This window comes from Mustela nigripes, chromosome 17 (assembly GCF_022355385.1).
Source record: "Mustela nigripes isolate SB6536 chromosome 17, MUSNIG.SB6536, whole genome shotgun sequence".
NCBI classification, from domain to species: Eukaryota; Metazoa; Chordata; class Mammalia; order Carnivora; family Mustelidae; genus Mustela; species Mustela nigripes.
The window spans coordinates 4618210-4645948 of NC_081573.1; the positions used below are offsets into that span (position 1 = coordinate 4618210).

The window sequence follows — 27739 nt, forward strand, 5'->3', positions numbered from 1 at the left end:
CTCCTCTTGGAGCCCCACCACACCCCACTAGCTCCTACGTACCTGCCTCAGATGCCCTCCCCTCAGGGCCAGCCATGAGGGCCTCATCCGACTCGCTGTCTGAAACTTCCAGGGCTGGGCTGTCCAGCAGGAGGTCTTCCTCCTCCGACAGCAGAGGGCTGGGGTACGGGGCATACGCCGGGGGGCCCATGGTCTGCAAAAGGTCAGGATCACCTGCAGTCCGGGGACCCCCTTTCCTCCCTCCCTCTGGTCTTCCCTCAGCTTCCTCCTCCTGGGTCCTCACTGTGGACTTCCCCACTGTGCCCCCCCACCCTTTACAGCCTGTGCTCTGGCCTCAGTTCCCGTCTCCATGGCATGGCCAAGGGATACCCGGGCCCCCTCCCTGAAAGTCTGCCCAACCCAGAACATGGCTTCCCGTGCAGCTCCTTGCCTGACACTCCTCTTGGAGCCCCACCACACCCCACTAGCTCCTACGTACCTGCCTCAGATGCCCTCCCCTCAGGGCCAGCCATGAGGGCCTCATCCGACTCGCTGTCTGAAACTTCCAGGGCTGGGCTGTCCAGCAGGAGGTCTTCCTCCTCCGACAGCAGAGGGCTGGGGTACGGGGCATACGCCGGGGGGCCCATGGTCTGCAAAAGGTCAGGATCACCTGCAGTCCGGGGACCCCCTTTCCTCCCTCCCTCTGGTCTTCCCTCAGCTTCCTCCTCCTGGGTCCTCACTGTGGACTTCCCCACTGTGCCCCCCCACCCTTTACAGCCTGTGCTCTGGCCTCAGTTCCCGTCTCCATGGCATGGCCAAGGGATACCCGGGCCCCCTCCCTGAAAGTCTGCCCAACCCAGAACATGGCTTCCCGTGCAGCTCCTTGCCTGACATCCATGCTTCTGTTGGCTGGCCTGTGCAATGGAGCAGAAATGGTACTTAACCCAGAGGCTTTCACACGCTGCCTGGCATCTAGGAAATCCCGAGCCGATGATGGGAAAGTTAATCGCGTCCCTGCCCCTCACCTGGCTGGTGAAGTCCTCCGTGGGGTATGCTGGGAAGCTGGGCCCCGGGGCCTCTACACTGGGGGCTGGGTCCAGGCTCCCCACGGGGCTGTAGGTCGAGGGTCCGTAGCAGAGCTGGATACCTTGAGGATGGCTGAAGTTGGCCACAGCCGGGTTGAAGGCTTCATAGGAGGTGGCTGGGACAACTGGACTGAGGTCCCAGCCCCACAGGGAGTCTGGGAGAGGGCGGAGGGCGTTGAGTCAGAAGCCAGGTCTGGCCTCAGCCCCACCCACTCAAAGCCCCCAGCACAGAGAGGCCATTGTAGGCCTTGCAAATGTTTTTCCCCAGAATTTGCATGGGCAAGAGGGTGGGTGGGAGAGGAAAAGGGGGGAGGTCTGGAGACCTGGGCTAATCTTATCCTGCTGAACTAGGTGACATCCTCCCCTGAGACTCAGCTCCCCCATCTGTGAAATGGGCCCAAGGTCCAGGTCAGGAGGATGGCTAGGGCAGGGCCACTCACCAGAAGCCCCCTCTGAGTCGGGGTAGCAGGGGTGTTTGCAGCTGTCCAGATCATAGAAGACACCATCTGGATACTGATGGGTGGGGGGAAGAGGGGTCATCCCAGGCTTTGGGGAGCCCCCACACCCATTCTGGGCCAGCAGAAGGGTTCTGACAAGGACAAGGGAGAAGAGGGGAAGGCTGGGAGATGGACAGAAAGAGCCATAGAGACCAGGCACCAGAGACAGGCAAAGAAAGAGACATACAGAGATACAGAAAGCAGGGATACACATACACACCACAGCAGGAACACACACACAGAATGAAAAACACAGCAGGAGAGGTGCAGAAACCCTGAGACCCAGGGTCTCACGGACATCGCAGCCAGCACCTGCTAAGATCGTGAGCTCCTAGGAAGGTGTGGGTAAGGCAGGGAAGAATTCGCCCAGGCGCGCCTGTCCCAGGGGTAGAAGTGTTTCTACAGAGGCAAAGAAAATCTCAAAGCTTCTTTTATCCACCTATCTATCATTTTGATCTACCCCTCAAGAATCATGTATTGGTTTAGCCATTATAGTCAAGACCAAGTCTAGACATCCAGATGTCCCCAGAGCCTCACTCCCAGGTGTTACCCCATGGCACTGAAAACATAGGTCCACAAAATAGCCTTGTTCGAGAACAATCAGAGCAGCTTTTCCAAGAGCCCCAAGAGAGAAATAGCCCATGGACAGGAGAGTGGATAAACAGGTGGTCGTGGCGTGTGTGTGTTGCGGGGCAGGGGGACAGCAGAGCACTATACAACAGAGAAAAGCAATCAAGGCTGGAGCACCTGGCTGGCTGGCAGTAGAGCATGCAACTCTTGATCTTGGGTCGTAAGTTCGAGCCCCACATTGGGGACAGAGTGTACTTAAATACCACAGCAAAACAATGCCCAATTCAGAATGCTGATGAAGGAAGCCAGAGCCAAAGGGGACATCCTGCCCGATACACTTCATATCAAGGTCAAAACCAGGCAACACAGATCCATGTTGGAAAAGATCCCAGCGGGGAGGGGTGTTGGTTGTTTGGGAATCTTCCAGAGAGATGGAAACATTCTATGTCTTGGTCTGGTTAGCTGTTACACAGGTATGTGTATAACGTGAAATGTCACTGGGCTGCACACCAGATCTGCCACTTTGCCAACTTGTAGGTTATACCTCCATTTTTCTTTTTTTTAAAGCAAAAAACTTGTCAAGTTGAAGCAAGGTGGGACATGCTGGCAATGGGGCGTGGGGAGTGAGCGAGGTTTTCGTTCTTGGACGGGGTTGTGGGTTATAGATGGTGAGAGCATAGTATTCTGTGTGTCTGAACTATTAGACTATGCTTTTGAGAAAACAATTAGGCAAGGAAGAGAAGGAAAGAAGGTTTGCTGAATGTGGGGTGGGTGGAGGGAGAGACACAAAGCCAAAGACACAAGGACCTCCATCCTTCCCCACGACATGAAGTCTGAGAGCTGGCAAGAGCTGGCAGAGAAAGGTCCAAGAAGGAGATGGGGCAGGTGAGGAGGAGGGTGCTGGTGGGAGATATGGAGGGGGTCAGAAAGACAAAGTGACAGGAAGGAATGGAAGGGGAAACTGAAGCAGGGGGGTCAAGGTGGGCCATGTGGGTCCCCTCTACCCTCCCTGGTCCCCAGGGCCCCGACTCACCAGACAGCTGAAGTGTGGCCCGTCGAGCCTGGAGGGGGAGAGACACAGGGGCATGTCAGGAGTGCCTTCAGCCTGGAGTCTCAGGGTGGTTGGGAGCCAGTGGGGGAGCCGGAGGGGGGAGGCGGCTGCAGCTGTGACCACCGCAGCTCTTCTGCTGTGTGTCCTTGTGTGAGACCAGCCCCACCACACTCGAGCGGGACAGGAAGTGGGGGGTGGGGGGACAGGCAAATGTTCCCCCCTCCCCTGGGATTTGCATAGGCAGAGGCTGGTTGGGGGGGCAGGGAAAGTGAGGGAGAGAAAGTCCCTGGAGAGGTGGTGTGGGCACCAGTGGGCTGATGGGGGCAGGGAGGGGCCTCCGTCATCAAGTCCATTAAATGGGTCCACTCTGGACCAGAGGAGATGGAGAGCCACTGGGCAAGAATGGGAGGAAAGTGTGGAAAGACACATTCGCTGATGCAGGAAGCAGCTGAGTCCCAGAGATCGGCAGAAGGGGCTGGGGGAGAGACAGGGAGATAGCAAGAGAGAACAGACAGACAGAGGAAGAACTGGAAAGAGACCGGGGCAAAGACAGAGGCAGAGAGGGAGCAAGAGGCAGAGGATAGAACCCTAGAAACAAAACAATGTGATGAGCAGCAGAGTGGGCAACAAGTGAGGAAGCCAGAGGTTCAGCGAGGCCCCATGGGGGGCTGGGGGACAGACAGGCCTGGGGGGCTGCCTGGGAGAGGCAATTAGCCGGAGGGGAGGCAGGCATCCCAAGGAGAGATTTTCGATGTTTGAGAGAGACAGGGGTAGGATGGAGGAAGGACACCAAGAAAGAAAAGGAAGAGATCTAGAATGGACAAAAGGCAGGGGAACCCCCTCCCTCCCACCCCCCCTGCCCCCTATCCCTGAGGGAGACCTGGCAGAGGGTCCTAAGGGCAGGAGGACCCCCTCCTTTAGGGAACCCCCACTTACTGTGCAGCCTCCAGAGCGAGCATGGTGGTGCTGGGCTGGGTCTGCTGTCTGCTTCAGCCACCACCCCTATTTATGCCTTGGCCCAGCCCCCTGGGGGGGGCAGGGGTGCTGGCTGGCCTGCACAGAGCACAGCCCTCCTCAAAAATCCCCTCAGGGAGGGTCAGGGGAGGGGGCTGGATTGCACAACACCTTGGTCACATGGTGGAGAGGGCAGGCCCAGGGCCCGTCTGGATTTGGGGATCCCCACAGTTGGGGTAGGAATGGGGGGCTGACCCTGAGTGGTGGAGATGGGAGAGGAACTGGATTCCAGGGGACCTTAAGGAAATAGGGAAGCCAAGGGGTCCTGTGGTCAGTGAAGTGTGGGTCCAGGCCCAGGAGCCAGAACGGGGGAGTAGGTTGCTGGGGGGGGGGGGCACATGACATGGAGGAGCAGACTCGAACACCGATGGCATCTGAAGGCCAGGTGGGGATGCCGGGAATCCCAGGAGTGGACATGGATTGGGAGGGGCTGCGGGGGCTACTCTGAGGAAAACCCAGGCCCAGTGCCTGTGAGGACCCGGAGGTGGAAACATCGTGGGTGTAGGACATGGAAAGGGGGGGTCCCCTGGGTTGTGCCTGGAGTGGAGGTTTCTGAGCGAGGGGCTGCCCCAGGCCAGGAGGAAACAGGCCAGCACCTGGAGGCGGAGTGGAGGGTGGTGGGGGGGGTGAGGGAGGGCGGGGCAGTCCAGGCAGAGGAGGATATGTGGTTAGAGGTTCCCTCAGGGCCTTCAGGGTCTCAGGGGGAGACTGAGGCAGGCCCAGCTTTCATGGGGCTGGCAGCAGTGCTCTTGGAGGGAAGGTGAGGAAGTCAGCAGGTGTTTCCTGGGGTCCGGGGACCCCACTGAGTGGAGCTGACCCACCTGGGCCAGGGTTCAGGACAGTGGACCTCGCCCACCAGAGACCACAAAGCACCAGGAAACAAAAGGCCTGAACTTTATTAATTCTCTGCCAACACCGTCCCTGCCCCCCCAGCCCTGGTGAGAAGACTGCAGGGGTCAGAGGTCACCAGGCCTCAGGGCCGGGAGGGCCAAAGCGCCTCAGTAGCTGCTCCTGGTCTTCCAGGTCCTTCCGCACCTTCTTGCGCATGTAGAAGATGGGGCAGTCCCGGCTATGGGTTGAGTGGGGGTCAGGGTCAGGACTGGGGCGCTGCCCAGCCCAGTGATGGGGCCAGGGCTGTTCCCAGGACTTTGGCCCCCGCCTGTTGCCCACCCAACCCCCCTCAGGGGCAGGCTGTTTGCTCAGCGGGCATGGGGGGAACCGTAACAGCGGGCACCCGCGGGGACACTGGGCTCCACCAGCCGTATATCACCTGTCACCTGGCGTGGGAACCAGCCCCGCCCACCCGTTCCCTGGGGAAAGCCTGGCCCGCCCTGGGGGAGGGGGCTGGGCCATGGTGCATGTGTGTGTGCGTGCATGTATGTATGCGTGTGAGAGAGAGAGAGAAAGAGCAGAAGAGACAGAACTGTGGCCATTTCCTGGGCAGATGCTGGCCCCCAGAGCAGCGTCCTCCCCACAGCGAGGCCGGGACACCCAGAACATCAGCCATTTGGGGCTGCGGTCCCCAGGCCTTGGGAGCCTGCAGGGAGGGCCTGCATACCTGGTGCAGATGACGTCCTCATGCAGGCTGCCCTGGCAGCGCTGGCACTGGGTCCACAGGCGCGAGAAGCGCTCCTCCAGGGCGTTCAGGTGGGACACCTGGAGGTGAGACAGTTGAAAGGGGGCCCCGGCCCCCGCCTTGCCCTCCCCTCACCATCCCCCACCCGCCCCACCTCGCCCCTCACCTCCTTCTGGTAGAGCTCAGACTCCCGAGGCTGGCAGAATTTGCACACGGCTCCTGGCAGAGGGGGTAGGTCGGCACAGGGGAGCTGGGGCCCAGCCAGAGCCCGAGCTGCCCTGTCCCTGCCCCTTCCCCACCCGCTGCCCATCCCGGCTTCTGAAAGTCCCCAGAGACAAGAGAACAAGGGAGCGAGTGTATGGGGGAAAACTCCCCGGGGAACTCCCAGGGCAGGGGGCCCAGGACCCTCCAGGGGGTGCCTGTGAACAGGAGCCCCCGCCCAGGGGCTGAGGCCCATCTGGGTGGCACTCCCAGCTGGGACGGCGGGTGCCGGGAACCTCAGTGATAGAGGAGCTGGGTAGAGGGTGGAGGGTAGAGGATTGGGGTCCCCTGGAGGGGCTGGGGTCAGGGCTGGAGTCTGGCGCTCACCCTGGTGGTTGAGGACGGTGCGGCAGCCAATGCAGCAGCTGTGGCGTTTGGCAAAGGCCAGAAGGCCGCCGACCTTGCCCGTGAGCACCGTCTTGCAGCGTGTGTGGTCACCCCCTGCAGGTGAACGCAGGCAGTGGGCCCAGGCCCCCCCCAAACAGGCCCCGGGTGCCCCCTTGCTCCCGTCTGGGCATTGCCCCTGAGTACTCAGCAGCACGGCTTCGGCACGGCCCTCGCCCAGGATGGGCTCAAAGATGCGCAGGAGCGGCTTGGCAAGCTGCTGCTCCAGGTAGTACTGCGTGTCGATGGGCAGGCTGTGCTCCAGCACAAAGAGGGGGTCCTGCAAACACAGCGGCCGAGGGGCTGGGGCTGTGTTCCTCAGCAGGCAGTGGGGCAAAGGGCACTGCAAGCCATGGGGTGGGGCTCCCTGTCATGATGGTGGGCAATGATGTGGGGCAGTCATGGGACCCAGGTACCGCCCTGCAGGGGGTGGCATCAGTGGGGGGACAGGGATCCAGGATGGTGTCGGAGACCCCAACGCAGTCCCTGGCCGTGAGCTGTGATCCGTGCTGGGGTCCATGGGTGGGGGTCCTCAGGTTATACCAAGCAAGGATCAGAGGTCACCTATTGGAGCTGGGGCGTGAAGGTGTACAGTAGCTAGAGGCAAAGGCCAGAAGCCAAGATATGAGGGGGTGGGACCAGACCTGGAGACTGAGGAAGGGGTTGTGGGGGTCAGAGGTCACTGGCCATTAGGGTGTAGAGAGGGAGGACATGAATCCTAGAGAATTATGGGTTGCAGAGCAAGGACCAAGGAGACAGACAGAGAAACAGATGGTGAGACTCAGTGTGCAGTGAGGCTGGGTCTTCTTCTGCAGGGGGAGGGAGGGGGGGTCAGAATAACAGGGTGGGGGGCCTCCAGAGGGCACAGGAGGCCTGGGAAAAGGCATCATGGAGCCAACTCCCAGGGGTGTGTTGGGGGCGGTTCTCAGGGCCCTATGGGGCCCACAGAGGGAAACACCCTCCCCGCCAGGCTTGGAAAGCAGAAGTGAGAGCTGAGGGGAGCTGGGCGGAGCGGGCAGCCCAGGTGGGCCTGACCTCGGACTTCATGTAGGCAGCCACGCCCTTAGTAGCGCCGATGATCACATAGGGGACACGGTCACCCAAGCTGGGCGCACTCCCAGGGTCCCGCTTCCTCATCCTGCGGGGAGATCGGGGAGGCCAGGCAGTGAGGGCAGGTGGGCTGGCGGGGGTAGCCGGGGGCACAGGAAGTGGTGCCCAGCTGGCAGGAGAGGGGCTATTTCTGGGCGGTCCTGCACACCCCCCGGGGCAGACCTCTCGGCCAGCTCCACATGGGCCTGTTTGCCGGCGTAGTCAGCAGCCGCGCGGGTCAGCTCCTTGGTGATGACCAGCTGGGAGATGTCAATGCGGTTACATAGCAAGTCAGAGATGACATCCTGCGCGTGGGCCACAGCGCCCGCCGGGTCCCTGCAGGGCCGGAATGGGGTGGGGGGTGTCGCCAGCGGCTGCTGAGGGCCAGGCTGGTACCTCCACCACCCCCAAGGCTGGGGGGCCAGGATGTGCCCTGGGGGCTGAGGCCCAAGGCAGGGAGGGATGCGGCCAGGCCACAGGCTGCAAGGTGGCTGAGGCGGGGCCCAGACCCACAGCTGTCCCACCCCACACTCTTTCCACCGTTCCACCACTGAGGACGAGCTGGGCCTGACACCTGGGTCCCCAGGGGAGGAGGGGGCTGGCGGCCAGGACTCCTTGGTCTCAGGGGAGGGGATCCCACCCACCGGTCGATGAGCAGGCGGCGCAGGGAGGCAGTGACAAGGTTGGCCACAAGGGGGCAGTTGTCCCTGCGCACGGCCTCCAGGCCCTTGCAGTCCATCCGGTCATGAGTATCAGGCCGGGAGGAGAAGAGCAGGCCAGCATACCGCTTCTTGCTGATGAGCAGGTAGGGAAAGTAGACCTGGAGGAGGACCCGCGGCTGAGACCTGAGACTTCCCTCAGAAACTGAGGACACACAAGGCTGATCTATGCCATGTGGGATGGGGACACTGGGGGACATGGACCTTAAGACTCCAGCGCTTGAGCCCAGGGGCACCCTCAGCATTCTAGGGCCTCAGACATGAAATAGAGACTGGGATAAACCTAGAGATATGTCCTAAAGCACAAGACCCAGACATGGGGGTGTAGCCTGGACAGCCCCACATCTAAGATCTGGGAAAGACCTGAGGCAGACAGGGGTTCAAGGAGCTGAGACTTAGGCCCAGGAGTGAGCCCTGACATAGGGGCTTCTCAAAATTGGGAGGCTCCAAATTTGAGAGCAGGTATACCCAAGACCTGACCCTAAGTTTGAACCTCGGAAAGAGCATACAGTGTGCGTCCCCAGACCCCAGCCTGATTCCTCCTGAGTTCCAAGGAGCACTGGCCAATGGCACCACAATCCAGGATTCACCCCATCAGGATCCCCAGCACCTAAGGTAGCTCCCACACCCAACACCAGAGATGCTTGAAGACTGACAAGGTTTTCACAAAATAGACACCGTCCTGTGTAGCAAAGCCCAAGGTGTCAGAAGTTTTCAAATTTGAGACAATCCAAGCAGCAAAATTCCTCAAAAATGGGCATATGAACATGGAGAATGGGATACCCAGAGTACCCAGAGCAGGGCACCCCAAAAGGAGAGACCCTGAGCAACACTGGGGTTCTCCAGATGTTGACATAATGCCTTCTTACACTTTGCAGGCCCCAAAAATCAGAGATCCTCTGAAACCTGGCTACTCCAAGCCTAAGGGAGGTTGACTTACCTTTTCAAACTCCAGCCGGATGGGCGGGGGAAAGTGGCCCGATACCCAGTCAGCAGCCTCCCGCCCCAGAGCCATTGCCTCCGCCACAGACGAGACACCAAATCGGCACATCACTGAGTCAGTGTCACCATACACCACCTGGGGAGGGGTTTGTGTGACTGGGAGGAAGGGGGGAGAAGAGGACCAGCCCCCTGGAATCCCCCAACAGTCCCAGGCCCATCTCTGGGCAGCAGGTCGGGTAGCCTCTGACCTTGGCGTTGGCGCCATAGCCATTCTCCACTGTGTACTTGGACTCCACCAGCTGCTTTGTTTTCTCAATCATCTGGCGCCCGAACCCAGTGACGCTCTGTCAGGGAGAGAACCAGGCAGTGAGGGCCCCGGAGCCATCTACAGCTCATGGGCTCAGGCTGCCACTTCCACTACCTCCTGGGGGCGTGGACTCGGCCAAGGGACTCTGACCCTCTGAGCCTTGATTTGCAAATCTACAAAATGGGGCTACTAAGCTGCTCCTTAAGGGTCTGTTGGAAAGAACTGGGTCCCTGGCCCAGAGCTCTGGGCACAGAAGAGGAATGACTGCAAAAAGTACGTGTTGGCAAACCTGAGGTTGGAGGGGCCATCAACACTTGTGTTTCCCTCCACAGAGGGGCTATGACATGTGGCAACACTGCAGGCAGCTCTCCAAGGTACAGGACCACTGGTGCTTCCGGCCCCCTCCCCGAAAGCCAGCAGTGCCACCCCACATCTTTGGGCAACAGGAAATGACCCTATGTGTTAAGTGCCTCCTCCCCCCAGGGTTAGAGTTGTGCTTGTCTCATGGAGAAACTTTCCAACAGTCTTACTTTACAGGAAGCTGCAGCTGGGGCAGTGGGGGGCTAGAGGGGCACACACCAAGGAGAAATGGGTATGACTCTTCTGTTTTGGTTTGTTTGGACCCAGTCAGAGATCTCTTTTAACTGGAGTGTTTAGGCAACTTATATTTAGTGTAATTACTGATCTTCTGTGGGCTTACATCTATCACTGTACTATCTTCCTTCTGTGTGTTCCACCTGTTTTTGTGTTCCTTCTTCCCTTCATCTTTTCCTGGAATGATTCCATGGGTTTTTTTGTTTTGTTTTGTTTTTGTAAGCCTGAGAGACAATAAGAAATGAGACTAACAAACAGATAAAACAGAGGGACAGAGAAAAGAGTGAAGAAGGAAAAGACAGAGTGACAGACCAGGAAGCAATAGTCCTAATGAGGGCGCTTCAGGGGAAGGAAAGCCAAACCCTCCATGCCTGACCTCTCCTCTCTCCGGCTGGAGTCTGACAGACGAACACCCACCTCTTTCCACCAAGTAGACTGGGGAGGTCCCAGGGGACTTTGGAAGGCATTCAATGAGAGGAGTGTGGGTGGATGCACTATGGGATGAACCTTGCCAAAGAGAGGCCTGGCTTTTAGAGGAAACCTCTAAGTCGTTGGAACATCCTACCTAAGATAGTGTCTTTGTTCACCTAGGACCTTGGACTGTACTAACATAACTCACAGTGAGGCCTGGAGCCACATGGTATCAGCCTGATCTCTGTCTGCAGGGTCTGGAGACCGAGTAACAAAGGTCAGTCACACAGAGGTTCCATGCTTATGTGACTGACCCCCAATAAAAACCCAGGACATTGAGGCTCGGGTGAGCTTTCCTAGTGAGAAACACTCCACACACGTTGTCACACACCAGTATCAGGAGAAATGAGCACTGTCTGTATGACTCCACTGGGAGAGACAACTAGAAGCTCTGTGCCTTTGCCCTTGGCTGATTTTTTTAAACTTTTTTTTTCAAGATTTTATGTATTTATTTGACAGACAAAAGATCACAAGTAGGGAGAGAGGCAGGCAGAGACAGAGGGAGGGAAGCAGGCTTCTTGCCAAGCAGAGAGCCCGATGAGGGGCTCGATCCTAGGACCCTGGGATCATGACCTGAGCTGAAGGCAGAGGCTTTAACCCACTGAGCCACCCAGGCACCCTGCCCTCGGCTGATTTTAATCCCTACCCCTTAACTGTATTAAAGTAATAATCGTGAGTAGGTTCTAAATTCGAGGCCTTCTGGTGGATCACTGGATGGGAGCGTGATCTTGGGGGCTCTGGGACTGAAGGTGCGTGGGAGTGTACACAGGTCTCTCCCACCCAAAAGCCCAGCTACTGGCAGTTCTTCCAAGTCTTCCATGCAGAACCACATGAGAACTGACATAGTGCCCAGGTACAGAGGGAGCTTCCCATAACAGGGGGCAACCAAGTTTGGAATGTGCTGAGACCCAAACCCCAGTGCAAGGTGCTGGACAGGAAGACCTTTCTAAGGCTCTCTTAGGCCATAAGCTGAGGCACTGATCCCAGCTTGGCAGAACCTTGGACCCAGATCCTCTGTGGTCTAAGAGTGGATGTTTCTCCATCGGAGCAGCAGAGCTGCCTCTGGTAAATAGGCCTGGGACCCCACTGAGGGGTCTTCGGTCCGCATCCCCTCTCTGAGCAGGGCACTGACCAAGCAGCCTGCAAGCACCAGACAGCTGGGGTGGGAAGGAGTACCCTCACACTGGCTCCTTCGGCGACAGAGCTCACACAGTACGTGAAGCGTCAGAGCCTGGGTGTGCTAGTGGTCGGCCTCCAGCACCGCCCCAGCCCCCATGAGCCCTGTTCTGCCCATCCAGCTGGTTGGAACCTGCCCTCTGCATCCCTACCCTTACAGGTACCAGGGGAGGAGGCAGGTGGGGTCTGTCAGATGGACTATGATAAATGGAACGAATGAGCAACAAAAAAAACCTCCGCTCACCCTGCCACTCCCCCTCCCTCCTGCTTCATCTATCTGCAGAGTCCCTGGCACCAACCACCTTCCTATATGCATTTACGGCTGTCACCATCTGTGTGTCCACGAGGCTGCACGCTGCTGGAGGGCAGGAACCCTCATCTGTTTCGCCACCTGCCAGACCCACAGAGATGTTCAGCAAGTTGGGGCACTGCAACCTCCACCATACAGAGACCTGGTTCTCCTAGGGAGGGACCGTCTGCTCCCCTCTACCTACTGAGGCAACTGAGCACTCACCTGGGAGATCTCCAAGCATGGCAGCTTGCCCACCTGGGCACCAGTGAAGCCATATACAGAATTGGCACTCACTTTCAATGCCAGCTGCCGCCCATCCAAGACTTGGCGACGCAGGGGGTCTGTCTCCTTGGCCAGCTCAGCCTTGGCCCTGGAAGGACAGAAGCAAAGGCCACTGATGCAGTGCCCCAGGTTTCAGGGAGAGAGGAGAGGCTGGGGCTGGGCTCTGGTTAGGGTGCCTTTCTAGAAATCGGTGCCATGTACCTTTGTTCAGGCTGTGCACTGCACAGAGGCACGCAGCAGAGGAGGCAAATGGGAGCTGTTTGGAGGGGTGTCTTGTTCTAATTCACACACAGCTGCAGTTAAGTTTGACATGGCAATTCTGGGGTGACCATGAAGGACAGGGACTGATGAGGAGCAAGTCTGCACAGAGGTGGGTGTGATGCTTTAGAACCCACCTCTTCCGGGCACTGAGCAGGTTCTCCAGGATCTGGGGCAGCAGCCCTTTCCGCACTGATGTCTTCACAAACTCATCCCCTGTGGGTGTCTTGATGAACTGATCCTCAGTCAGCCTGGGTAGGAGGATGGGGAGGACGGCATGAACCTGGCCTCCCCATCACTTCCTTCTCTAGATTTTCAGGCTCTCCCCACCTCTCGAATCTCCCCTCTCCACTATTTCTGGGCTCCCGGCCCTGTCCTGGCTGAAGCTGGCTCACATGCACGCCTGGGGTACACAGGGGAGTCATACCCCAGTCTCTGGGCGGCCCCAGGCCGCAGAAGCGTGGTATAGCACAGGTTGTGGGCCATCATGATGGACGGGTACAGAGAGGAGAAGTCCAGGGTGGCAATGGGGACATCATAGTACCTGGGGGTCAAGGAGGAGTCAGCCCTGGGAATCCCAAGCCACCCCTACCCAGCCACAGGGCCTCACCCTTTGAGGGGCTCGATGACTGTGGCCCCCGTGTAGTCCTCGCCACCCTCTGTCTTCACCACAGGCATCAGCAGTCCCTCGCGCATGGCCTAGGAGGGGAGAAGTCAGGAAATGGAGGCAGGCGTGAGCAGACAGAAGAGGGAAGAGGAGGAGCATGGAAGGGCATCCAGGTGTCACCTCCCAGGAGACACAGAGAGTGACCAGAGGCCAGGAATGGGGACTTGCTGAGGGTGTTGTGACCCGGCCCACCCTTGGCTCCACCCACTGACCTGCCGTAGCAGCTGGGACACGACCTTGACCTGCTGGCCACGGCTAAGCAGGTAGCCTAGGGGCACGCCAGTGACTCGTGCCATCTCCATGGCATTGACCAGCACCATTAGCCGCTCCAGCAGCCGCAGGGGCAGGAAGGCATCCTTGAGGCAGTACACCGCCAGCCGGCGGCGCGTCTGGTCATTCCCATTCTGGGGATAGGCACAGGTGACATCAGGGGAGGAGGTTGCGTCAGGGAGAGGGCAAGGGTCTGGGTGCAGAGTGGGAAGGGGGGAGGTTGGGGAGCTGACAGGGTAAGAGGGAGGAGGGGGCCGTCTGGAGAGCAAGTGTGGACCAGAGATGTGGGTGGGACTGCAGGATAAAGGATGCAGTGCCAGAGGTCCTGTGAACGGGCAGGAGTGGGGACTTACACCTATAGGGTGAGGTCACAAGTCAAAACCAAGAGGTCAAGGTGAAGGTCAGGACAGCTGGGAGGCTAAAGCCTCCTGGTCAGGAAGGTGGGAGGCCAAGGTCAGAGGAGTCGACAGAAGAGTCAGATGGGGGGGGCAGGAGGTACAAGGGTCAGAGGTCACAGGCCAGGGCCAGGCACCTGCAGGTCGGTGATGATGCTGTGCTGCACGTCCTCCTTCTGCTCACCCAGGAAGTGGAAGCTCACGGCATTGAGTGTGTAGGAGCGGAGCTTGTGCTCACGCAGCAGCACCTGAGGCAGGGGGTGCATGGTGGGCCCTGTGTCCCAGCAGCCCCATGAGGGGGGCACCCACCCCACCATGGCCATGTACCTGCAACATGTCCATCTGCACGCGGCCCACCATGCTGACCACCTTGCTGTCCCGTCGGCCGGTCTGCTTGGACTGGAAGGACGAATCCCGGATGTTGGAGCGGAGGCCAGACACGCGGCCCAGGAAGGGGAACGTGTGCACCTGAGGACAAAGCCCACCAGCAGGGTGAGGCTGCATGGGAGCCGTGGCCCAGATCAGGGACCCCCACCCCCATCCCAGGGCCATGACACCACCCATGATGCCACGCTCTTCCCACGGAGAGCCTGGAAGCAGGAGCAGTTCTGATGCAGAAAAGCCCTCTGCGGCCAGGGAGGCAGGGATTGGAGGTGAGAGACAGGAGGTCAGGACAGGGATAGTCAGAGGCCTGATGGCTGCAGGGCTGAGAGGCTACAGATGGCACCCTGTGGCTGGGGAGCTGCCCTCAGAAAGGCAGCTGGAGGAGCGGCAGAGTTGGGGATGATGCTGAGCTCAGTGGGGAGACTGTGTGCATGGGGTGAGGGGCCTGGGGAGAGCTACGTGGGAGCCCAGCAGGGGTCAGCACAGAGAGCTAGGCCTGAGATCAGGAAAGACAGGGGCCCAGGAGGAGAAGGAGGGAGAGTCAGGGTAGAGAGGAGAGGCCTGAGCTGGTGGAGTGGCAGGGCAGAGGGGCAGAGAGGAGAGGAGCAGTGTCCCATGAGGAACTGACCAGGATGGACTTCCTGGCGCTGTTGGAGGCCATAAACGTGATTTCTTTTTTTTCTTTAAAGATTTTATTTATTTATTTGACAGACAAAGATCACAAGTAGGCAGAGAGGCAGGCAGAGAGAGAGAGAGGAGAAAGCAGGCTCCCTGCTGAGCAGACAGCCCGATGTGGGGCTTGATCCCAGGACCCTAGGATCATGACCTGAGCCGAAGGCAGAGGCTTTAACCCACTGAGCCACCCAGGCGCCTGGGATTTTTTTTATAGCATTCAATTTTCTTAAGTAGGCTCCATGCCCTGTGTGGGTCTTGAACCCACAACCCTCACATCAAGAGTTGCACGCTCTAATGACTAAGCCAGCCAGGTGCCCCAAACATGATTTTTACTTCTCATTACAAAATTGGCCAAATGCAAGTAAAAGAAAGAAATAATACAATATGACCTCCATTGTGAGCTGAATTGTGTCTCCTCATATCAAGGCTTTGCCATACGCTTCGAGGAACCTCCCCGGGCTGTTCCTTAATTTTTGCTGACATATTTTGAAGTCTGGAAGATGCTATGCCCTTGCACGTTTCAGTCTGCCCCTCAAACACACAAGCCCCTCCTTACTTAACCATAAATGCCCTCTTTGCCTCTGCAAAAGCCACAATCACCTTCTGGACTTCAAACAGGGCAGGGATGGGGCCAGAGCTAGGTTCTCGGTGAGGTCCCTGGAGCCGCTGGGGGCGGTGGGCTGCAGGTACAGGGCAAGGCGGGCCACCCGCCAGGGACAGAGCCACAAGCCAGAAGGCAGCAAGGAGCAGGTGGCTGCCCACCCCTCAAGCCCCCAGTGGGATAAGCCTACCCGACCTGCCTGCCCTACCTTGAGAGTCTGGGCCCGAGAGATGAGGTACGGAAGGTCAAAGTTCTGTATGTTGTAGCCGGTGATCACGTCAGGGTCCATGGCACGAATGAAGGCTGACCATGCCTGGGGGTGAGAGCACACTGGGTCACCCGGGTTGTCATCCTGATCATCCCCCTGGCGTGGGTCCTCCCCACTCCTGGAACATTCCAGAAGCTCCCCAAAACAACCCTAGAACTCTCCTGCCCACGGTAGAAAGACTGAGCAGGTGCTTCTGAAAATAACACAGAACCCAGAGGGGAAATGTTCACCCCTGCAAAGTGAAGGGGTCTGAAGCTGTGGACCGGGTGTCTCAGCAACCGGAGGCCTTCAGCCTGGGAGGTGGAGGCCGGGTGGGGGGTTCTGAGGAAATGAGGGGAAACGGAACAAGAGCCACCTGGAGCAGCTCCTCCTCCCGCTCGTAGCTCTGCACTTTGGCGCCCAGGATAGGAGCACAGGGCCGTAGGGTGAGTGCCAGGCGCAGGAAGGGCTCCGGCTCACCCCAGCGCAGGCCCAGTGAGCAGATCTGGATCACAGGGTCCCGCTCAGGTTCAGGGAAGATGCCTGCACAGGGAATAAGAAGGGGATACAGGGGACCGGGCTCCTCCTTTCCCTTCATGAAACATCAGGGTGGCTGTACCTCCGAATCTCCCCAGACCGTCTACTCCCCTCTGCCTCCACTGCCTAGAGACTACGTGCAACCCACCGTTTCCCTTTTCTTCAGCTCCTGGCCCTTTCCTTGTCCCTCACAGACTGGGATAGTCCTGCCCCAGGGACTTTGCACTTGCTATTCTTTGCAGAGGCACGTGCGTGCTGGGGGAGGCTCCTCATCCCTCTTCACAAGGCTTGCCTCATCACCCCTGAGGCCTTCCCTGCCCACCTGTCTGAGCTGCCCTGTCACTGTCTGCCACCATCCTCCTTCAGTGGAGAATCTTACGACGACCTGTCCACCTCCATGTTTACTCCCTTCTCCCTGAGTGAGCTCAAGTATGGGGACTCCTGGGAGGAGACCAGCATGTCACCAATATCTGAAGCAAGAGCAGGAGGAGCTCCGGGCCCTGGAGACAGACCTTTGCGACCAGCACACTCAATGTCAAAGCTGAGCACGCGCAGGGGTGCGATTCGCTGCCACTGCCCTTCTGGCGGGTGACTGACCACGTCAGACCACAGCACGTCTGCCTCTAGCTGACACAGTGTGGCCTGTAGGAATGGGGCCTGTCAGTGACTGCAGAATCCCGGCTCTGTGGCCCCCCTGCCCCTGGGGAGCCCCATACCTTTGCCTCCGACCTCAGGACATATTTCCCAGCTGGGAGTTCCAACCAGTTGCAGCCGACAATGTCTGTGTCCACCATGAACCTGGAGGGGCTGAGAATCAGTGGGCGGAAGATGGCCGGGGCGGTGGGGGGCAGCAGGGGTGGAGGCTGGAGAGAGGCAGGGTCGTACCGGATCTCAAAGTCGACATTGGCCTCATAAGGTGCGAAGCTGGGGGTGCCCAGGCCCGCCACACGGATGCCCTGCTCCAGGAGGCGGCGGGCAGGGGCCATGAGGCGCGGCAGCGCCAGGGTGATTCGTAGAAATGGGGAGGGGCCGTGCCCATGGTACCCGAACATGCCTGTGGACAGAGGAAGCTAGTACCGGCCTGGAGGGACCCCGACCCGCCTGGCCCATGGGCAGCACTCACTCTCCCGGGAGCACAGCTCCACGGACAGCACTGCCGGCCCCATGAGCTCCTTCCCTCCACGCTGGTCCCTGCTGATGGCGGCATTCAGCTCCCGCTGCAGCTCACCCAGGTGGTCGGGCCCAAAACCTGGCCATGGGAGAGCTTGTTAGAAGCACTGGGGGTGGGGTTGGGCGGGGGCCTCCAGATGGGCAGGGGGGAGAGGGGGTCTGGTGGGTCAGGGCCACTCACCAGGGGGCGCCGGGGTGTAGAAGTAGGGTGCGAAGCCCTGGATGTGGCAGCAGACCGACACGCCCTCGTCGGTGACTCCAAAGGCACGGAGCACTGGCACGGGGTTGCGGGACGGCTGGGGTGTCCAAGGCAGGGGCTGTGCTGGGCCTGGGGGTGTCACGGGATAAGGCAGGGGCAACCCCCATAGATTCCTCAAAGGCCTGCCTCCCCAGGCTCCTCCTGGGCCAGGAACACAGCCCCTAATTCCTGCATCTTGGAGTGCATCTGCCCACTGTTCACTCTGCCCCGACCACCTCCCCGCTAGCCACCGTTTCCACTGTTGTCCCTACAGTCCGTTTGCCACTGTAGAGCTAGAGGGAGTCCTTTTTTGCAAAAAAGTATTTCCTTTTAGAAAATAATACTGACTTTGTGGGTCCAATTTTATCAGCTCTAATACACATATGTAGATTTGTGGAACCACCACCAAAATCAGGCACAAGACAGGTCTGTCACTCCAGATAGCTCCTGAGAGATGTGCTTTCCTCATCACACCCCCTCCCACCACAAGCCCAGGCCCTCGTAGTCTGTCTGCTTTCTATTATTCTATTTCTGTCATTTTGAGTCTGTCTACATACATGGGACCACACAGTCTACTGGCTCCTGTCACTCTAGGGGAAATATCTAGGGTAGAATTGCTTGGTCCTAAGAAAAGAGTAGACTTAACTCTTTTATCTCAATAAAGCTAGAGAAGGAAAAAATGGTAGGCTGAACTCTAAGAAACTTCCAGGCTATTTCCCAGAAGGGCTACAAACCATAGCATTCCCCCGGGGAGGGCGCGAGCAAGCAATCCATTGGCCCGCATCCTCATCAGCCCTTGGTGTCCATGTGTGGGTGTGAGCTCTTCTAATAGGATGTGTTGTGGTGGCTGTCATCTGCATCACCCTGACAGCCACAGTCTCTCCTTGAGTGAACTGTCTGATCAAGTGTTTTGTCCCTTCCTGGACCGGACTGTTTTCTGACTGTTGAGACCATATTCGTGGTCCTGGTTTTGTGGCCGGTATGTGGATGGTGGACGTTTCCACCTGGCCAGTCGCCTGTCTCTTCACTCTCTCACAGGGGAGACTTACTAACCTTTGAGTCAGAGTGATCTCTGCAGAGCCAAAGGCTTTCCCGCCCATGCAGAATGGAGCCCCCACGTCCTTGTCTGGGCAGACAGGGCCTCACATGCTGCCCCTTCCCCCCATCTTTGCCCCCTGCTCCTGCCACCATGGTCTCTTGGCCGTTCCTCAAACATTCCAGACCTCTCTGTCCTCGGACCTCGGAGATGTGCAGTCTGGGACCTCCGCCCTACCACATGTCCCTCCATAACCCTCACGGCCACCCGAGGTTCCATTTCCTTTTTTCTTCTGCCTATCCTTCCAGAAGGTGAGCCTTGAAGAACAGGGACTTGATCTCACTGAAATAGGGCCTGTCTTAGTGCAGATCCTCAGCTGTTCCTGACTGATAACAGATGGATAGAGGGATAGATGGACGTCAAACCACATGTGTCTCGCCTTAGCAAGGAGCCAGCTCTTACCTTCAGGCCTCAGTTGGAAGATACTCCCCACCTCCAAGAAGCCCTGTGGGACACCTGGGCCCCCTTCCCCTCTTGCTGCCCCTCTGGGCACCCACAGCCCTGGTCACCTGTGAGGGCACTGTGGGTCCATCTCCTTCCTCAAAGCCCAAGGCCCCACCTCCCACCCACCAGGCCTCTGCCCATCAAGCTCACCCACATAATGGTCAATCTCCAACTGCTGGAAGATGAGAGGCTCTGTTTGGGGATCCAGAGGGGGTGGTGTGGGCCGCAACCAGCGGGCATCTATGGCCATTGGGGAGAACTGCCCTGGGTGGGGAGGGGAGGGAAGACAAGCAGGGTACATGGAGTCGTGGTCCCCCAGCCCAGCCCATGACCTCCCACATGGCATCTGATGTATGAAAGGGAAGTCAGGTGGATAGGGCGCTCTGGTTCAGGCAAGTAACTCAGGAGAGATTATGGGGTCAAGAGTCAAGGTCAGACTTGGAGCTGTAGGCAACAAAGGTGGCATACTAGCATGGGGTCAAAGGTTAGCACTTTGTAGGGGTACAGTGTGGGCCAAAGGTCAGAGGTCACAGGCAAGCTCTATGGCTGACCTGGTTCACAGGCAGGATGGGTGTGGGGGTGCAGGGGTTCCCACTCCAGGTCTCACCATCTGCTGCTCCATCCAGGCCCGGCTGCACCAACTCCTCCTCCTGTTCCTGCAGTCGGTGCTCAGCCTCCATCTCCTCCATCAGCGCCAGTTCCTCCTCAAACTGGGATGGCTGACATGGCTCCTCCTCATCCCAGAGGCCCCCACGGGCCCGCTTTGGGGGCACCCCCGGCCCTGGGCCTGGCCGCCGCTTGCCATCCATCCTGCTGGGCAAGTCAGGGCTCAGGAGAGTTCCTGTCTTCTTCATGGCCCCCCATGCACCCACCATGGCCAGGAGCCTTTTGTTCCCTGGTGGGCCCTGGGAGGAGCATGATCATGGGGTGCTGGCACATTTCTTGTGCCAAACCACCATATACTATATGTTACATATAGTATATGTGGTCATTAGTAGTCATTATTATAGTCATTATGTAGTCATTATAATGACTATAATGTTACTATAATGACAGCCCACTCCCCACCTCAGTTTAACCCTTTAGTCACATGCGCAAACCTTCCGCATCCCTTCACCTGGCTGCTTGCCCACAACCCCCCAAAACCCAGTCCTTAGCACACCCCTCTCATTACCATAAACCTCTGCCTCTGACGCCATCACCCACCCATCTCCCCACCTGCCCAGGCCTCCGTTCTACAAACAACTGGGTGGCTGACTATTAAGCCAGTCACACTGTGCTGGGTGCCAGGCAGCAGCCTGAAACCAAATCGGATGTGATCCCTTCCCAGCCCAGAACAATTGAGAGGCTTCCCATCCCCCTTCAAAACAAAACCAAACCAAGGCCCTTTCTATTTTGAAATATTCCAAATTGCCAGAACTATTTACCCTTCACCCAGAATCCCCAAGTATCAATTTGTTGCCACACTGGCTTCATCAGCCCCTCTATTTGTAATATGCACACGTCAGCACGTTATCTATTTTCCTGAGCATTTGAGTTAGCTGCCTGTCAGTCAGATACCATGCCCCTTAACCCCTGCATACTTCAGCATATATTGCTGAAAGACAAGGACATTGTTTCTTCCTCTTTTTTTTTTTTTAAAGTAGGTACACCACACCCAATGTGGGGCTTGAACTCACAACCCTGAGATCAAGATTGGCGTGTTCTACTGACTGAGCCAGCCAGGCACCAGTCAGAAATGACATTTCTCTCTCTTTTTGAAGATTTTATTTATTTATTTGAGAGAGAGAGGAGCACATACGTAAGGGGAGAGGGACAAGCAGACTCCCTGCTGAGCAGGAACCTCCCCCCCACCGATGTAGGGCTTGATCCCAGGACCCCAAGATCATGACCTGAGCTGGAGCAGACGCTTAACTGAGCAAACCACCCAGGCAGTCTAAGGACATTCCCTTAAACAAGCACAGTGTGATGATCAAATCCAGGACATTTAACAACTCAATAACAACATAAACAAAGAGTCCATGTTCCAATTTTTCTAACTGTCCCCCAAAATGCCCTTTATAGTACTCTCCCCCATCCAGGATCCAATGTAGCAAACACAACGAAAAACCAAAAGGAGGCTGCAATTTACATGTTTATATGTTTTCTCGGGTTTTTTTTTGTTTTTTTGTTTTTTTGTTTTTTAATAAACTTATTTAAGAGGGCACCTGGGTGGCTCAGTGGGTTAAGCCTCTGCCTTTGGCTCAGGTCATGATCTCAGAGTCCTGCCGAGCCCTACATTGGGCTCCCTGCTCAGCGGGGAGCCTGCTTCCCCCTCTCTGCTTGGAAAAAAAAAAAAAACTTATTTAAGTAATCTCTATGCCCAACATGGGGCTCGAATTCATAACCCTGAGATCAAGAGTTGTGTGCTCTTCCAACTGAGGCTGTCAAGTGCCCCTGTTTATATGTTTTCTTGATTGCAACATATAAAAAATTATTTTGCAGTATGTTTTGACAAGATGTAGTGACATGAAAGTACATATCCTCTGGTAGGTTTGACCAAAGACCGTATTCAAGCTCATTCAGGTTGCTAACTTCACTAAGGTTCAGGTAGAGAATATTCTGCCTGAGCACATGCAAATCACAAAACAAAGTGAGCAAAGACAGGGAAATGTTAAAAGACATGAAACTGGGTAAAGGGCATATAGGTGTTCTTTGTACTATTATTCTTTTGATCTTCCTATAAGTTTAAAGTTATTCTAAAAAAAGAAAGAAGTTTTTTTTTTTTTAAGAAATTTTTAAAGAGATTTTATTTATTTATTTGAGAGAGAATGAGTGAGAGAGAGCATGAGAGAGAAGGGCAGAGGGAGAAGCAGACTCCCCCAAGGAGCTGGGAAACCGATGAGGGACTCATCCTGGAAGTCCGGGATTATGACCTGAGCCTAAGGCAGTCGCTCAACCAACTGAGCCACCCAGGTGCCTGAGAAAGAAGTTTCTAAAAAGTACATGTCTCCCAGCATCTAGGCCAGGAGAGAGATTATAGGAACCTAGGGCAGACTCCAGGCCCAGTGGGGAGTAGATAGGTCAGCTGCCCTGGCTTCCAGTTGACATCTCTGGATCTCATAAATGCTCCCACCCAACCCTATATTCAGTCTGCCACAGGAAGCCCAGCCCAAGACTACATTTCCCAGGGTGCACTGCTACGGATGGTCACATCATTGAGCTATCCCATGGAAAGAATGACTGGGAGGCATGCAACTTCCAGACAACCTTCAAAGGAAGCTTGCCTCTATTGCCTCTTCCCCCTTCTCAATGGCTGGCATGTGGATATAGCGGTGGTGAACCAACCCTGACTGCGGGGGCATGGACAACACTGCAGGGAATGCAAGGCTCTGAGACAGAAGGAACCCCGGCCTCTCGACAGCTTACTGGGGGCAGAGCTGCCTACCTCAAGGCAGCTGTGTGGAGAAATATACTTGGGTCTTGCTTGGGCCACTGTGTGCTGTGGGGTCTCTGTTACAGCAACTTAGCCTAGACCCTAACCAATACAGCACAAATTCTGAACTGACGGGGGATGTGTTGTTGCAAATACTTCTCAGTGCTAGACAGCAGGCAGCTACTGATAGACACACAGGACAGACGAATCTTGAAAGCATGCTGCTTGGAAGAAGCCAGACACACGAGTACACACTGGAGGAATGGGGAATGTTGCTCAGGGGCATGGGGTTTCCTTTTGGGGGGATGACAATGTTCTGGAAGTAGACAAAGGTGGTGGATGCATGAACATACTAAATGGTTAACCTCAGGGGTGCCTGGGTGGCTCAGCACCAATAAAATAAAATCTTTTAAAAAAAGTTTCCTGCTCCCTTTTGTGACATTGACATTTTTGAAGATTCCCGACAGGTAGTTTTGCAGTCCAATCCTTACCTTGGTTTGATTGTTTCCTAATGGAAGCATCAGGGCAAACATTTTTTAGACTTTTTTAAAAAAAAGATTTTATTTATTTATTTGACAGGCAGAGATCACAAGTAGGCAGAGTAGCAGGCAGAGAGAGGGGGGCAGGAAGCAGGCTCCCCGCTGAGCAGAGAGCCCAATGTGGGGCTTGATCCCAGGACCCAGGATCATGACCCAAGCTGAAGACAGAGGCTCTAACCCAATGAGCCACCTAGGCACCCCAGACTCTTTTGTTTTTAACTACAAGAAGATAACAGTGTAAGTGCACCATTCTGCACCTCACTTTCTCTAACAATAGGTCTTTGAGAGCCATCCACATCAGTACATAGAGAGCTTCCTCATTCCTTTACACAGCTGCATAATATTCCACGGAACAGAGTTAATGTAGTTTATTTAAACAGTCCCCCAGGTGGGGACATTTAGGTGGTTTCCAGTCTTTTGTGATCACAAACAGTGCTCTGGAAATAACCTCGTACATGCAGATTTTCATATGTGATAGTATATCTCTAGCATAAACCCCTAGATGCAGAACTATGGCTTTCCAGCTTTCCTGTTTTCACTGAGGTGGAACTGACATACAGTGAAATCCACAGGTTCTCAAGTGGACAGTTGTAGGTAAGTTAAAGATTTTAATTATTTATTTGAGAGAGAGAGCATGAGCAGGGGGCAGAGGGAGAAGGAGAAGCAGACTCCCTGCTGAGCAGGGAGCCCAACAGGGGGCTTGATCCCAGGACCCCAAGATCACAACCTGAGCTGAAGGTCACTATCAGATGCTCAACAAACTGAGCCACCCAGGCGCTCCAAAGCATGTTTGTTTTCAATGCCTAATTCTGGAAAGATAGGTCATAAACTGGTAACACTGGCTTCCCTGGGCAGGGGTGGGGGTGCAAGGAACAGAATAGGACAGTTTTATTGAGACCGAAGTCACATACCAAATGCCCCATGCGTTTCAGGTGTAGAGTTCAGTGGCTTTTAGTATATTCAGAGCTTGTGTGACCATCACCATAGCCAATCTTAGAACCTTTCCATCACCCAAAAATGAAACCCTGCACCCCTTTGGCCATCACCCTCACCCCAGACCGTCCCCACCCCATTTCTCCCAGCCCAAAACAACCACAAAGCTACTTTGTCTATTGCTACAGATTTGTCCATTCTGGGCATTTCTTATATGAGGAACCTTAGAATACATGCCCTTTGGAGTCTGGTTTCTTCCACCTAGGATAATGTGTTCAAGGTCTACCTGTGACACGGCACAGGTCAGTGTGTCCTGTCTGCCTTTCAGGTCTGAATACTTCCTCACTATGCGGCCGTATCACGTTGTGCTTAAACTTCCGCTTAAACTTCCATCTGTTCCTCAGTGAACAATGGGGCTGTTTGCAGCACAGGACAGAAGACTTGGGGCAGACTCTCTTTTTGTGACTGTTGAATGCAAACTGTTTCTACAGGTGGCTCATCTCACAGGAAGGAAAAAGCCTGGAGGCCACAGAGACACACAGAGTTCCAACCTGCAGGGAGAGACCTGGAGGGATTGGTGGGAGAAGGAAAAAGACCCCTGTGTGTGCCCTCTCAGCTGCCCAGGCACAGGACAGGAGCTGGGGAAACACGGTGATCTCTCCTGTTCTGGACCCTTCACTGGCAAACAGACAACAATGCCGAGTGAGCCCTGGCTAAGATGTTAGTTTCTGCAACGCTCCCTCCCTCAGTCTTCTTGTCCCATCTCTCCCAATCCCCTGGCTTTCACTGCCACCTCTATGCTCACCGGGCTCCCCGTCCAGATTCTGGCACAGAATCCTCCCCAGGGTTCCTGCCTAACAGAGGCAGATGCTCACCATGAGGATGTCTGTTTCTGCATCCCATACTCCAAAGCCAGGCCCCTCATCTCCCTGCAAACCTGCTCCCTACAAACTCCCCACAGTCTCCCCCAGTTCAGCAAAGGGCAGCTCCCATCCCAACAACATTGTGTCACTCCAGCTTCTCCCATCCCCTCAGACCACATTTTTGTTCCACCTACAAATCTCATAGGCTCTAGGAGACCTGAGTCTCACCACTTCCCAGCGCTCTGGCTCTCTTAAGATCTTCTGCAGCTTTCTTTTGTACATTGCTTTTTGTCTGTCTCCCCCTGCTGGAACATGAGCCACGTGCCCAGCACAGGGCCTGACTTTGGGACATGTTTGCTGGATGAGGTAACCCTCTTTTCCAGCCACTTTACTCCTCGGCCTCCACAGAGACTCCGCTCCAGTTCAACTCTTCCAGGCCACTCATTGGCCCCTTGGGGCACCCACTGCACCCGGAACTACTTCAGACTATGAGTACCTCAAAAACAGGGTCAGGGTCTCGCTCAAGTCGGGTTCCCAGCATGACTCAGCACAGGGCCTGGAACACGGGCCACTTCGAGTTGTGTCAGTTTAGACTCCTCTTGAGGACCACCAACACCACAAGTCTTTCCTGAGCCCCTGCTGCTTCTCTCACCTCAAGACTAGCGCTGTCTCGCATCAGTTCAGAGCACTCTGGACTGAGATCTCCTATCCTCCACCAACCAAACTGAATTATCATCGGCTCCCCAGTGCCCAGCAAAGGGCCTGACGTAAGCACAGCTGACTGAAAGAAGGCCTGAAGAGAAGAAAGGGCATTGCAGGAGAAGGGAACAGCATTGCAAAAGCCATCATCGAGTAAGGCACCTTCTCCAGGGTACAGGAGGCTTGGGTGGTGACATGCAACAAGAAGGGGTGAGACAGGTAACCATAGGTTCCCAGCACATATAGGTGGGGTTATAAAGCTGAAAAACTAACATCACCCTGCCCACTCACTGCTACCTCAGAGTGGCGCCCCAAACCCGCTCTTCCTCAGCCTTCTCCATCCAACCTATCGCTCAAACCACATACCGCAGCCTTCTAAGATCTTCTTCCTTATATCCTGCGGCTCAAACCCCAAAGACAACTTGAGACTGACAGATGGCACTGCAGTCTGAGCCATCTACTATCCCCTCTCGCCTCCTAACCGGCCTTCCTCCTCCCACTTTTGTTCCCACTACAACACCATCTTCACTCAGCAGCCTGATTTTTTCAAAATGCAGGGCAGTTCCTGTTGCTCTGATGCTCAAAAGCCCCCATGGCTCGCTGGGGAAGCTAGAATAAAAGCCAAACCCCACACCCTACAAGGATCGGGCTCCCCAACATGTCTTCTAACCTCACCTGTTTTTCTTGCCTCCAGCTACAAACACACCAAACTTCTTCCTGCCTCAGGGCCTTTGCATTTGATGGTCCCTCTGTCCAGGGCTTTCTTCACATGACTGACTTTTCTGTCAAATGTCACTTCCCCACAGGAGCGATTTTTGAAATCACCCCAGCTAAAGAAACTGGCTACCCTGTTTTATTTCACTTCGTATAATATATCAAACCCCGAAAGCACTGCTTTATCATTATTACTTATCACTTGTATACTGTCTGTCTTCTCCCTGAGCAAGGACTTTCTCTGACTTGTTCGGGCTGTAGCCTTTGCTTCGAGAACAGTGCCTGGCACAGGGTACTCAGTATTTAGTGAATAAAGGATGACACCATGCCCCCACGTGCACCCATTGAGTCCTCCAATGCGTCCGGGGTCCCGTCTCTCCAAAGACCCTCCAGAGTGCATTCCCCAGTTCGCCCCGAGGGCCAGGCACCCAGCACAAGCGCCCACCGCACGCCGAGGGCCCCCCCAGACCCCTTCATCTTCCCGCGCGACCCCGCGCACGCTCCCACGACCACCGGCCTTTGCCCGTGTACACCGCGCCCCCGAGCCAAAGGGATCTCTCCCGCCTACATGACCCTCGTAACCCTTTCTAAGGCTTCCATGCCCAGCTCCTCCACCCTCCTTCCTTGTCAGCCGAATCCTTGCAATCTCTCTACTCCCCTTACTCACCCGCTTCAAACAGCGTTTCCCGCCACAGCCTACGCCGCCGTGACCCCTGACTCCGGCGCGCGCAGACTCAGAGATGCCGCGCGCCGAGATGAGCCACGCCCCTCCGCCCAAGTAGGGCGAGACCACGCCCCATAGGGACTCGGGGCCACGCCCCTCCGTTTGACTGGCGCTAGGCCACGCCCTGTCTTTCCAATTTGGGACGCGACCTCCTCCCGTTTTCCATAAATTCCTGCCAAACCCCGCCCCGTCTGAGGAGAGGTGCGACTGCTCCCAAGTCACGCCCCCTCCTTCAGGTACCTTCGCGGGTCTCTGGCATCTGTCCTCCTGGCCCCGCCTCCCCGTCCGCCCGCGCAGCGCACCTCCTCTGCCAGCCGGTTTGTTTTCTGTCGGAGGCTAAGTCGGGAGGACTTCCTGGGCGCCGTTCTGCTGGCCACCTGATCTGCCCTCCCTGTGGAGGGGAAGTCTGGTCAGCCTCCAGTCTCTCGGCCTGTTTCCTTATCCGCCACCTGGGGCCGCCAGGCACACTGCTTGGAAAGGCACAACTGCTTCTAACTAGTCACTTACCCCGTCACCTTCCCCCGACCCGCTCCAGAAAACACACCTTTCAGTACCCAGCCCATCCCTCTAAGCGGCACCCC

At 56.3% G+C, this 27739-nt stretch overlaps 2 protein-coding genes across 3 annotated transcripts in view; both read right to left on the reverse strand.

Annotated features, from left to right (window-relative positions):
- SPIB (Spi-B transcription factor) overlaps positions 1-4194 on the reverse strand; it is a 7452-nt gene extending 3258 nt beyond the window's left edge. Inside the window, exons 1-5 of one of the 2 annotated variants that reach the window (XM_059383679.1) lie at positions 4119-4194; positions 3165-3192; positions 1505-1577; positions 1005-1219; positions 479-629 (exon numbers count right to left, since the gene is read on the reverse strand). In XM_059383679.1, the coding sequence (XP_059239662.1) occupies positions 479-629; positions 1005-1219; positions 1505-1577; positions 3165-3192; positions 4119-4141 (490 nt within the window). In that variant the 5' untranslated portion in view covers positions 4142-4194. Of the gene's footprint in view, positions 1-478; positions 630-1004; positions 1220-1504; positions 1578-3164; positions 3193-4118 lie in introns of those variants that run through there. The other variant, XM_059383681.1, reaches the window with a different exon arrangement.
- Positions 4195-5072: 878 nt separating this feature from the next.
- POLD1 (DNA polymerase delta 1, catalytic subunit) lies at positions 5073-27207 on the reverse strand. The gene is made up of 27 exons (XM_059383675.1): positions 27102-27207; positions 19879-20081; positions 19422-19535; positions 17675-17821; positions 17447-17572; positions 17209-17377; positions 17040-17121; positions 16836-16965; positions 16163-16329; positions 15748-15852; positions 14207-14347; positions 14017-14127; positions 13427-13618; positions 13158-13246; positions 12975-13091; positions 12685-12798; positions 12230-12377; positions 9416-9511; positions 9166-9303; positions 8151-8326; positions 7690-7842; positions 7453-7555; positions 6565-6697; positions 6361-6474; positions 5939-5991; positions 5755-5852; positions 5073-5265 (listed from the first exon to the last, which is right to left on the reverse strand). Exons 2-27 carry the CDS (start codon positions 20078-20080, stop codon positions 5160-5162), a joined length of 3324 nt encoding a protein of 1107 aa, XP_059239658.1. The 5' UTR covers position 20081; positions 27102-27207; the 3' UTR covers positions 5073-5159.
- Between the last annotated feature and the right edge of the window lie 532 nt (positions 27208-27739).

Coding starts and splice junctions, on each gene's coding strand:
- POLD1 (XM_059383675.1), bottom strand. CDS start 20,080: ATGGATGGCAAGCGGCGGCCAGGCCCAGGGCCGGGGGTGCCCCCAAAG. Junction 14,128..14,206: donor TGCAGATGGACATGTTGCAG/GTACATGGCCAT, acceptor CCCCTGCCTCAG/GTGCTGCTGCGTGAGCACAA. Junction 12,799..12,974: donor GGGGCCGCCCAGAGACTGGG/GTATGACTCCCC, acceptor CCTCCTACCCAG/GCTGACTGAGGATCAGTTCA.